The following is an 11785-nucleotide window of genomic DNA, read 5'->3' on the forward strand; positions in this document are numbered from 1 at the left end:
TGTTTATTTTCACGCTTCTGAAGAATATAAAGCAATGTAACTGTAATTAATACCGCCCCCATCAACTTGAATAAGAAATAGCGTAGCTTTATTACGAACATAGAGTAACTTTACACAGAGATTTCAATAAAAATTATTTTTAAATTTCATTAAAATGTTTTTATTTTTAAAACGTTTTTTAATAATTTTTAGATATCACTTTGAAAGTTTTTATAATCTTTTACATTGAAAACATAAAAGGAAAGAACAATCCTAAGCTACTAGCGCCATCTATTTTCGATTAACAGAGAACTTAAAAGCTATGCTTCAAAACATATCTATTTTATTTCAAAGAAGTAGTACTATTAAATAACTTTACTTCATGTATATATTTTCTTTGTCGACATCAATTCGAATTTATTTTTGTTTTAAATACTCTGTGGCCTAAATTAACACAGCTCTACTATTTTAATATAAAAATGATAAAATAATATGTTATTTGTTCTTTCATCTTTTCTAATTTAGAGATGTACCAACTAGACTAACTAACTAGGTACTAAAGTAACTTAAAAAACGTTCGAAAATATTTTAAATATCTAAACCATCATATTATACCATCTGGACGGCTCGCATTCCACAACAGTGCGGTTATCGCGAAATTTCTTGCCGCGCACGGCCGCGTTGTGGAATGGTCTGTCCTCGGCGGTATTTCCAAACCAGTACGACTTAGGGTCCTTCAAGAAGCGAGCGTATCACCATCTTAAAGGCCAGCAACGCATTCGCGATTCCTCTAGTATTGCAGATGTCCATGGGCGTCGATGAACACCTTGGTGTTCCCGCTGCTCGTTTGCCCCCTTCTCTTATAAAAAAAAATAAAATAAAATGCATTTTTAACCGACGTCAAAAAGAAGGAGGTTATCAATTCGTCTGTTATTTACTTTTCAGTTTTTTTTTCTACACCTACGCACTATGAGATTTTGCACATATGTCTCAAAAGCCTCGAGGCATTTACAATAGACTACCTAATTTCGTGTCATTATAATAATGTAAGAAAAATGTTTCATTAATTTCTTATTCTTGTAAGGTAAAAAAGTGATTTACCTTGTTTACGATTGTTTATTACATTTTTTTTATGTTTTCAGATAATTACAAAAATATGCAAGTGTTACATATAATCGAAAAAAAAAGATTAATTAATTAAGAACCGCTTAACTCACGTGTGATCGTCCGGTGACGGCACCGATTAGTTTCGGACCCGTCGGGAGTCAATCTTCAGGGCGAGTATTTATAGACGGGTCCGAAACTAGTCGGTGCCGTCACCGGACGATCATACCTGAGTTAAGCTGTTCTTAATTAATTAATTATTATGTCTCACGAAAGTCTAAACAATTGAATCAAAAATAAATTATTTTCTTTGTTTTAAAATGCATACAATAAATGGAATAGATTTTTTTAACCAATAAAGCCTCAGTCAGTCGGTCTTAGTTTTTATTTTACAATAAGGATATTAATTTTGTGCGCATTCACTAAAAGAAACAAAAACTGAATTCAGTTTAAAGTAAGAAAATCTGTAGTCGAAATAAAAAATAGTTATTTAAAAAATACGCACAACACTATTCTCAATTTAACTCATTTCGAAGTAAATTAAATAATCACACAAACTTACTATATAAGGTGCCGCTGGCAAAGTATTATTATTTCAAATCAAAATGTTGAAACGACTACTTGATAAACTCGAATCTGAGAGAATGCCATTACTTGGGCCAAATGTCAAAGCATTAAAATTCTGGGGACTGTTACTACCGAAGGAAATGTTACCACGAAATTTATATATACTGATGCATTTACTAGTAATCATTTTTACAGCAACCGAATACGTGGATATCTGGTTTATAAAATCCGATATAAATCTGTTATTAAATAATCTTAAAATAACAATGTTAGCTACAGTCAGCGTAATAAAGGTTATGACGTTTCTATTCTGGCAGAAGCACTGGAAAAGTATAATACAGTATGTGAACAAAGCTGATTTAGTACAACGCATTACTGATAATAGAATAAAGAAATTAACCATAGAGAAATACACAAGATATTGTCGAAGAATAACATATTTATATTGGGCTCTGATGTATACGACTGTCATTATAGTTATGGTGCAACCAATTTATAAATATGCCGCATTACCGACTTACAGAGAACTTGTTAGAAATGGTACTCAATCTTATATGCAAGTTGTCAGTTCTTGGGTACCATTCAATAAAAATACGATCCCTGGTCATATAACAGCTTCATTTATACAAAGTTTTGCTTCAATATATGGAGGTGGTTGGATTACATCATTTGATACGAATGCAATGGTCATTATGGTATTCTTCAAAGGTGAATTGGAATTATTGAAAATAGATTGTGGTGATATTTTTGGAACGGCATCAAATCCGGTATCTGATAATGTTGCTAATATTCGACTACATAATTGTCATAAGCGATACGTAGAATTAATAAAGTAAGTAATCGAATATTATAAAAAAAAGAAAATATTAAGATGTAACAGTGGTAGATCCCGCAACAACAATATTTGTTGGGTGCAGGAACGTAAAGTGGAAGCAATTCCGCGTTTTGTCTGATGAGTGTTTTACCGGAGGTCTAAATTTGGTCTTCTTTCCCTTCCCAACCTTTTCTTATTAAGAAATGATGGGAAGTAGGAGTAGATTTGGCGGAAGAGGCTCGCTTCGCTAATTCGGTAAATTCAGGTGGCCGTTTTCTCGTTTGTCATCTTTTAAAATACAGTCGATTTGATAACCTCCTTTTTTTTGAAGTCGGCTAAAAATAAAAAATAAATATTAGTACTATATTGATATAAATGTTTTTTTATGTTATTGCAATATTTGCGTAATGATTCCAAGTGAGTGTAATAGAGTTTTAAGTATGTCTGTATTAACTATTGGCTTTTTACTAATTCAATCTCTTCTTCTTCTTCTTTCTTTAGGACTTCGTGTATTTTAACATTGCCCATATTTTTATTTATTTCATTATCAATTTTATTAAAGGAAACATATTTTCAGGTACATTCGACTATTTGATTCGTGTCTTTCTCCAATAATGCTGCTTTATATGTTTGTGTCTTCTGTAATGTTATGCGCCACAGCTTATCAAATTACAGTAAGTAATACTGATGATTATGTGCCGTCAGTATATTATTAGTTTTTAAACACATAAAACACAGACAACAATATAAGGTGAACGAGTACCATCGATGTAGAAACCCACATTTAGGTCAAAGTTAATAAACAATTTCTAACCATACCTATTTGAAGACAGAGTTGTTACTTCCTTAAAGCGAATTTCTAGGAATTATCTACTTTCCTTTTGAAGACGCGTTCATAAATTCCACTTCATCCGCTCCTAAATATGCTTTAAATTGGAATACTTAATAAATAACATAAAAGATCTGAATAGACAGAAAGCAAGCGTGGGGAATTTAAGTTTATTTTAAAAATTTCTTTATGCATTTCAATTTGTTGAATATTACTCTTTGATGTCAAACGTAACTAACTTTTCAGGTGGAGACGAGTGCGATGCAACGCTTCCTAACTACGGAATATTTAATCTTTGGAGTTGCTCAGTTATTTATTTACTGTTGGCATAGCAACGACCTCTTTTACGCGGTAAGTGAAACTTGAATTCATTTTATTTGTTTTCCATCTGACTGACTCACTGTGGTCTTTTATGTTCTTATACTGTTGAACGAAATTAGAATACCGTTCCTATTGTGACCTTCTGTACCTTAAACGTGTTGTCTTATTTTGTAGTGAAAAATGTTCTTCCTGGGTTTTTTCGTTCAAATAACCGAACAAACGGCAAAAATACCCAGACAGCTTTAAGCAGTCAACAGTGTCAGTCAATGTACTGGTGGGAGGATTATTGTACAACGACAGTGTTTATATCAAAAGATGGCAAACGAGCAAACAGTCATCTGAATTCGCCGAAATAGCAAGGCGAAGGTTGCCCATAGACATCAGCAAACGCAGATGCGTTGCCTACCTATAATCAACGGAGAAGGGGACGCATAGAAAGAGGATATTTCCTGTTCCTATGCGTTCTCTCTTCCGCCAAATCCACTTCCCCTTTCCATCCACTCCTAATAAAAAAGGTGGGAAAGAGGACTAAAATTAGGCCTCAGAAGAAACACGGAATTGCTTCCACTTCACGCCTGTTTTCTGTGTGGTCGTGGTATTTCACCTGTCGACCCGGCCTATTCGTGCACCCAACAAATATTGTTGTTGCGGGATCTACCACTGTGAAAACTTACTTTTGACTGTTTAAATTTGTTCGTACATTTAGTACCTTTATTTATTTATTTTCTTTTTATAACTCGCACTAGTTACTCAAAGAAATAATGTATAATTATTTCAGAGCAGGCAAGTAATGAATGGACCATACAATAGTATGTGGTGGAACAGGAACAAATACTGTCAAAAGGATATTCAAATATTGATCGGTCAGTTTAACAAAACTATAGTTTTCTCCGCGGGACCGTTCACTGATTTAACTGTGGCCACTTTTATAAATGTAAGTTGATATATAAAGAACAAAAGAATACAAAGTTTTTAATTTTTTTTTTTGAATACCTAGCGACGAGAGCATAAAGTTTTGTTCTATTTAAAATAATTTATAACTCAATTTTATTGTTATTGTATTTTTAGAAGCAATTTTTGAATTAGCTATTTAGCTATAACTATTTAGTTTATATTAGGTCCTTACATATGAAATTGGCGTTTTGTATGGGAGGAACAAAAAGTCGAATATTTTTTAATATAATATATTTAATTAATCAAAGTATGAACCATTATTTTCTATGCACTTTTGCCATCTCATAGGTAGTTCATTGATGCCTTTACTAAAAAAACCAGTCGGACGGGAATCAATAAAATCTTTGAAGGCGATTTGGACTGCCCCATCGGAGTTGAATTTTTTCCCTTGCAAGAAGTTATCCAAATTTCGAAAAAAATGGTAAACTGTTGGAGCAAGGTCCGGGGAGTACGGAGGATGTCTTAGACTTTCCAATTGAAGCTCTTCTAATTTAGTAGCCGTCTGTTGCGCAGTGTGTGGTCTAGCGTTGTCGTGAAGCAGCAGTGGCGTGGAGCGATTGACCAGCCTAGGTTGTTTAGCCGCTAGCTTTTCCATCATGGTTTGCAATTGCTGACAATAGACATCAGCCGTAATAGTCTGGCCAGATTTGAGAAAACTGTAATGAACAATACCGGCACTAGTCCACCAAACGCTTACAAGTAACTTTTTTTTTTTTTTTTTTTTTTTTTTTTTTTTTTTTTTTTTTTTTTTTTTTTTTTGGGGTTATTTTCGCTTGGGGCAGGATTTGGCTGGCTCCAGGGGTCGGTCAACACGTGCGTGCGGCGTCAGGGCGGCTCCATTGTTGACGTCACCTTCGCCGATGCCGTCCTGGCACGCCGTGTTCGTGGCTGGCGGGTGGCCGAGGACGTGGAGACGCTATCGGACCACCGGTACGTGAGGTTCGACATCTCCGCGTCCCCGTCCAACCCGAGCCCAGTCCCAGGCCGGCCCCCGAGCGGGGAGGGCCCACGCTGGTCGCTGTCGCAGATGGACCGGGATTTCCTGGTCGAGGTCGCTCTCGTGGAGGCGTGGTTCTCCGCGCCCCGAGAGTCTGTGGTCGAGGTCGGTCAGGAGGCGGCGCGGTTGGGTGCGGCCATGTCGCGTATTTGCGACGGGGCCATGCCGAGGGTCCGTTCCGTCCCCTCCAAAAAGCCGGTGTACTGGTGGACCGCCGAGCTCACGCTGCTGCGCGGTTCTTGCGTGGCGGCGAGACGCCGGTACACCCGCTACCGTCGGCGGAGGCGTCGGGACCCGACGGAAGAAGAGCGGCTCTACTCCCTCTACAGAAGTGAGATTCAGGCCCTGCGGGCGGCGATCGGCGCGGCGAAGGACAAGGCGAATGACGAAATGCTGAAGACTCTGGATATCGATCCATTCGGGAGGCCCTACAAGGCCGTGCGGCGAAAGCTCCGGTCTAGGGGTCCCCCCATCACCCAGAGTCTTCAGCCTCATGAAGTCAACACGGTGGTCGCTGGCCTGTTCCCGCCAGCAGCTGCCGGTTTCGTGGCGCCGGAAATGGCTGACCCCACTGTAGAGGGAGGAGCGGATTCAGGTGCACCGCCGGTAACGGAGGAAGAGCTGAGGGCGGCGGTGTTGCGCATGCGCGCTAAAAACACTGCCCCCGGCCCCGACGGTGTACCCGGTTGCGCCTGGGTTCTAGTGCTGGAGCCGCTCGAACCGTGGATTCGGGCACTTTTCCAAGCCTGCTTGGAGCGGGGCCAGTTCCCGAGTGAGTGGAAGAAGGGGAAACTGGTCCTGCTCAAAAAGGATGGACGTCCGGCCCACGAGCCGTCGGCGTACCGGCCGATCGTTCTGCTGGACGAGATCAGCAAGCTCTTTGAGCGTGTCGTTGCCGCTCGTCTCGTCCAGCATCTGGAGAGGGTGGGGCCGAATCTCAGCGCCAACCAATTCGGCTTCCGCACTGGCAGGTCCACCCTTGACGCCATTGCGCGGGTGAGGACCCTTGCGGAGGATGCCGAGTCCCAGGGTGAGGTGTTGTTGGCCGTGTCTTTAGACATTTCCAACGCCTTCAACACCCTGCCCTGGGAAACCATCAGGGAGGCGCTGGGATACCACGGCTTCCCGCCGTACCTCAGGAGGATCGTCGCGGCCTACCTCTCCGAGCGATCGGTCGCGTACCCAACCAGCGTCGGCTGGTTGCAGAAGGCAACCTCGTGCGGTGTTCCGCAGGGGTCGGTTCTCGGGCCGCTCCTGTGGAATATCGGGTATGACTGGGCGCTGCGCCTGCCCCTCCCGAGCGGTGTCGAAGTCGTCTGCTATGCCGACGACACCTTGGTGACGGCGCGGGGCAGCACCCACAGGGAGGCCCGATGCAGGGCCACAGCTGGCTTGGCCACAACGGTGGCCAGAATTCGTCGCCTGGGTTTGGAGGTTGCATTGCACAAGTCTGAGGCCATGTATTTCTACGGGCCTCGACGAGCACCTCCAACCCAGTCCGCGGTCATGGTGGGCGGAATTTCCATCGGCGTCGGGGGTACTATGAAATACCTCGGACTCGTCCTCGATAGCCGATGGAAATTCGAAGAGCACTTCCGGCGTCTCGTCCCGAAGCTCATGGGGGCGGCTGGGGCCCTTAGCCGGCTCCTGCCAAACATGGGCGGCCCGGGCTCGCGGTGTCGCCGCCTGTACACAGGCGTGGTGCGGTCGATGGCGCTTTACGGCGCACCTATCTGGGCGGATACTCTGACCGCCCGGACTCGAGCCCTGCTGCGAAAGCCGCAGAGGGTCATGGCGGTCAGAGTAAGTCGTGGCTATCGCACCGTGTCGTGCGACGCGGCCTGTGTGCTGGCGGGGACGCCGCCATGGGACTTGGACGCGGAGGTGCTCTCCGGCGCCTACTGGCGGAGAGTGGATGCCCGATCCCGGGGGGAGATCCCTCCCCCGGATCAGGAGAGTGCGTGGCGGCGGGCGGCGGAGGCGCAGCTCGTCACCGAGTGGCGGGAGCGGCTGCTTACGGCGTCCGCCGGCCAACGCACCATTGAGGCGATCCGGCCCGTCCTCGAGCTCTGGACGGGTCGGAAGCACGGGGCTCTCTCGTTCCGTCTGGTGCAGGTACTCTCGGGACATGGTTGTTTCGGGGCGTATCTGTGCCGGATTGCGCGGCGAGAGCCCAGTGCGAGGTGCCATGAGTGCGGCCACGCTGAGGACTCGGCCCAGCACACCCTGGAGTCGTGTGTGCACTGGTCGGCCCAGCGCGCCGCACTCGTGGCAGAAATTGGGATGGACCTCTCGCTGCCCGCTGTCGTCAACGCGATGGTGGGTAGCGAGAGCTCCTGGAACGCTGTCGCCTCCTTCTGCGAAGAGGTGATGGCGCTGAAGGAGGCGGCGGAACGTCGGCGGGAGGAGGACGCAGCCGCGGACCCTCTTCGTCGTCGTCGCGACGGGCGCAGGCGGCAGGCGCACACCCGCCGTCTGCCTCCCTAATGGAAGAGCTCCGGGCGATGGACGGCCTATTGCCCTATCGCCCGCCAAACCTTCGGGTGTAAGGCGCTCACTAGCATTGGGTGCGCCTTTAAGACGTGTGTTGTGGGGACTCCCTACATCTCTGTCCCCACAAGAGGAGAGTCCGAGTGGACAACGCCGGCTGGGTCGCGGAAGATTGCGCAAGTGTTCCCGTGACCCAGCCACAAGGCGGAATGGAGGGCCCGAGGGGTTTTAGTGGGTATGGCCGAACGACTTTAGGCGAGTCCCACACTCCCTGCGCCACTGCACACACAGGCCCGGCGCAGGGGTGCGTAACTGCATTTCCCCTCGTACAAAAAAAAAAAAAAAAAAAAAAGGATTTGGCTGGCTGGCCAGGATTCAACCATTGCGCTGAGCGCTTCCGATTATCGTAAAGAACCCATTTTTCATCACAGGTAATGATTCGGTTTAAAATACCTTCATTATTGTGCCGGTTTAGTATTGTAACGCAACAGTCGACGCGCGTTTGCCGGTTTGCTTCAGTCAATTCGTGAGGTACCCACCTTTCAAGCTTTTTAATCTTCCCAATTTGCTTCAAGTCAATTAAAACAGTTTTATCACTAACATCGCAGCCTGCAGCTAACTCGGACGTGGTTTGCGATGGATCCGCTTCCACAATAGCCTTCAACTCTTCATTATCAACTTGAGTCTCAGGCCGTCCACGGGGCTTGTTCTGCAGATCGAAATTTCCAGAACGAAAACGTTGGAACCAAAAACGAACTGTGTTTTCTTTTGCAACACGACTGCCATACACATCATTCACCCTTCGAGTCGTTTCCGCAGCACTAATGCCACGGCGGAACTCGTACTCGTAAATAATGCGATATTTTAAGTTTTCCATTTTGTAAAATGAGTGACGCAAACAGAAAAAAACAGAAGAAAAAAAACAAATGAATGACGGTCATCGAACCACAAATACATGAGTCTATAGCTGTACAAATTTGAATTTGGAATTCCTTACCAAAGAGGAGAAATTCGTGATTAAAGTGGCTAGTACGAAAAACGCCAATTTCATATGTAAGGACCTAATATTTTATTTTAAGACATTCCTCCCAAGTAGGGTTGGCGGCCGGCCGTAAAAAACTAAGCCAAAACTTTAAGGTTTGTAAACCCTTGTGTGCCGTCCCTACGTGAGTGGGAAAAGGCCAGGGAGATGATGAAAAGAATACAAAATTTTACAGTTTCTTTTAAATCTGTAACTCAATAAAGAACACTTTATATTTTGTACTAGCTGTCGCCCGCGACTCCGTCCGCGCTCAGTTAAAAAAAAAATTAAAAATAGATGTTGGCCGATTCTCAGACCTACTGAATATGCTCACAAAATTTCATGAGAATCGGTCAAGCCGTTTCGGAGGAGTACGGTGACGAAAACTGTGACACGAGAATTTTATATATTAGATATATATTTTTTTAATAAATTCTTATGTTTTCAGATCTTAAAAGGTGCTTACAGTTATTATACTTTACTACAACAGTCTCAAGAAACTACTGTTAGTAAATAAAAGAAACGAAATACAGAAGCAACAAAAAATCTATTTAATTTTTTTTTATATTATAAAGTGGCAAAAGTGTAAGCGGGCACCGAAATTCGCGACCGCTACCGGCAGCGGTCGCTTTGCTATTTCAGAATTTTTTTTATGATACGGCATTTGTCTTTTGGCTTTTAATTAACTGAAGAGGGGGCACAGAAAGAGTACATTTGCTTTAGCCAAATCCACTTTCCCTTCCTATCTTTTCCTTGTACGAAAACGGTGATAAGGGAAAGAGAAGTAAACTAACTCCAAAACGCAGAATTGTTCCACTTCTATGTGTAACCGTTGGTTCGTTTCCCAATTTATATTCGTACTATAAAAAATATTATTTACTAGGTCTTAAATTAATTAGTGTTTTAATTTAATAACATTCATTTTAAGTAAATCACTTAGATTTAGCTAAGTTGGTTCAATTTAAAATGTGTAATAATTTCACACAAAGCTCAGACACAAATCACTTACAATCATCGTTAACGTAAGCTAACCTCAAATTTGCCAGTCGTAATTTTTTACATAAAATTTTTTCTCATAAAATCTGCTGTAATAAAACCTCACGTAGTCATAAATATTTTCATGCAAACGAATACTGTATAATGGTCTGGTTTGAAGTTTTGGTACATCGTTTACAAGCAATTTGGACTAACGAAATTAACTGATTTCATGTATTAACCATATCTGTCCCGGTGGGTAAATCGAATTAAATCCGTCTTGTTATAACTTGTTTTTTTTTTCTACAGTTTTTTTTTAAAATAATTAAGTAGCAAACGAGCAAGCGGTCCCATGATTCTCTAATATAGAGAAACGACTGCTGCCTATAGACATCTGCTATTGCAGATGGTTTTAATCGACGGAGGAGGGGACGCACAGAACGAGAATACTTCTCATTCCTATGTGTCCCGTCCTCTGTCAAATCAACTGCCCCTTCCCATCCTTCCCCTTTCATCCTCCTCCTCCGGCACCACACTCATCAGACGAAACGCGGAATAGCTTCCACTTCACGCCTTTCTTCTGTGTGGTAGTGGTATTTCACCGGGCGTGCCGGACCATTCGTGCAACCGTTGTCGTCGTTGCTGGCGTCTACCAGTAAGTTTGTAATAAGATTTCACATGTCAATGACCTCTATCTGTTACAACCGCTAGAAAAGTATAAATCAATAATCTGCACCAATCAAATTAACTAAGTAGAAGGGTTATGTACCCGCAATTAGAAAATATAAATTGTACCGTGCGCCGCTAACTGCGGTATGTTATATCAATAAAAATCAAGCGCAACTATACCGTGTTTCCTTTTGCACCCCCATACTTAACAAAGAGTACATAATTAACAAAAAAAAATGCTACTCTTTTCTCCGAGGTGCCAAATCAAGCAACGGATATGATGATTCATTGATATTGGTATATTTAAATGGATTTCAATAAAATTTTCCGATCTATCGCACAAGAGTGGACCGGAAAACTGTACCTTCGTTAGTGTCGGCCTCTAAATTGCCTTTAATACGGATATTGACGAGATCCGGTCCGATAAAGATACTCCCCGATCCCGATATAATTGTGAAGGGCGTCTACTCTTTGCTTTAATGTCAATTTATTACACAGATAATCGCATAAATGTTACAATTAAAAGAAAACATTTCAATTAATTATGTATGTAATATTATATATATATTGGATATTTGCAAAATGGATTCGTATAGTGAAAGCTATTTTTAACCATAGGTCAATAGTTTAAATTAATCCTGCAAATATAAATAAACTTCTACTTAGGTTTATTTTATTTTCATTTATCATTTTTTTCTTATGACACATATGACACATTTTTACTGTTTACACAATATTGTAGGAATGCAGAGCTGGCGTTAGGGTAGGGCGCAGTTAGGCCGCCCAGGGCGCTGGACAGAAAAGGGCGTCACAGGTCTGCCCAGGGCGCTAGTAGATTTAAAAACGTTACTATACGAGTGTAAAATTTAGTGAAATCATTGTAAATAAGCGTGACACAAAATTTTGATTCTACTGATCTATTGATAGAGAATTTCTTTCAATCCGATGTATAATACGTATATATTTGAATAATAATAGTTATTTAAATTCAGATAAACGCTTTATCACTTGTATTATAATTTAACAGTGGTAGACGCCAGCAACAACAACATCAGTCGCACGAAT

General features: G+C 42.6%; 1 protein-coding gene across 1 annotated transcript; it reads left to right on the forward strand.

The window, feature by feature from the left end:
- Positions 1 to 1688: 1688 nt before the first annotated feature.
- Positions 1689 to 9593, forward strand: LOC106719179 (odorant receptor Or2). Its single transcript, XM_014513454.2, has 5 exons — positions 1689 to 2482; positions 3042 to 3138; positions 3540 to 3644; positions 4393 to 4548; positions 9525 to 9593. Exons 1-5 carry the CDS (start codon positions 1689 to 1691, stop codon positions 9591 to 9593), a joined length of 1221 nt encoding a protein of 406 aa, XP_014368940.2.
- Positions 9594 to 11785: the final 2192 nt, after the last annotated feature.

This window comes from Papilio machaon, chromosome 25, assembly GCF_912999745.1.
Source record: "Papilio machaon chromosome 25, ilPapMach1.1, whole genome shotgun sequence".
Lineage (NCBI taxonomy): Eukaryota > Metazoa > Arthropoda > Insecta > Lepidoptera > Papilionidae > Papilio > Papilio machaon.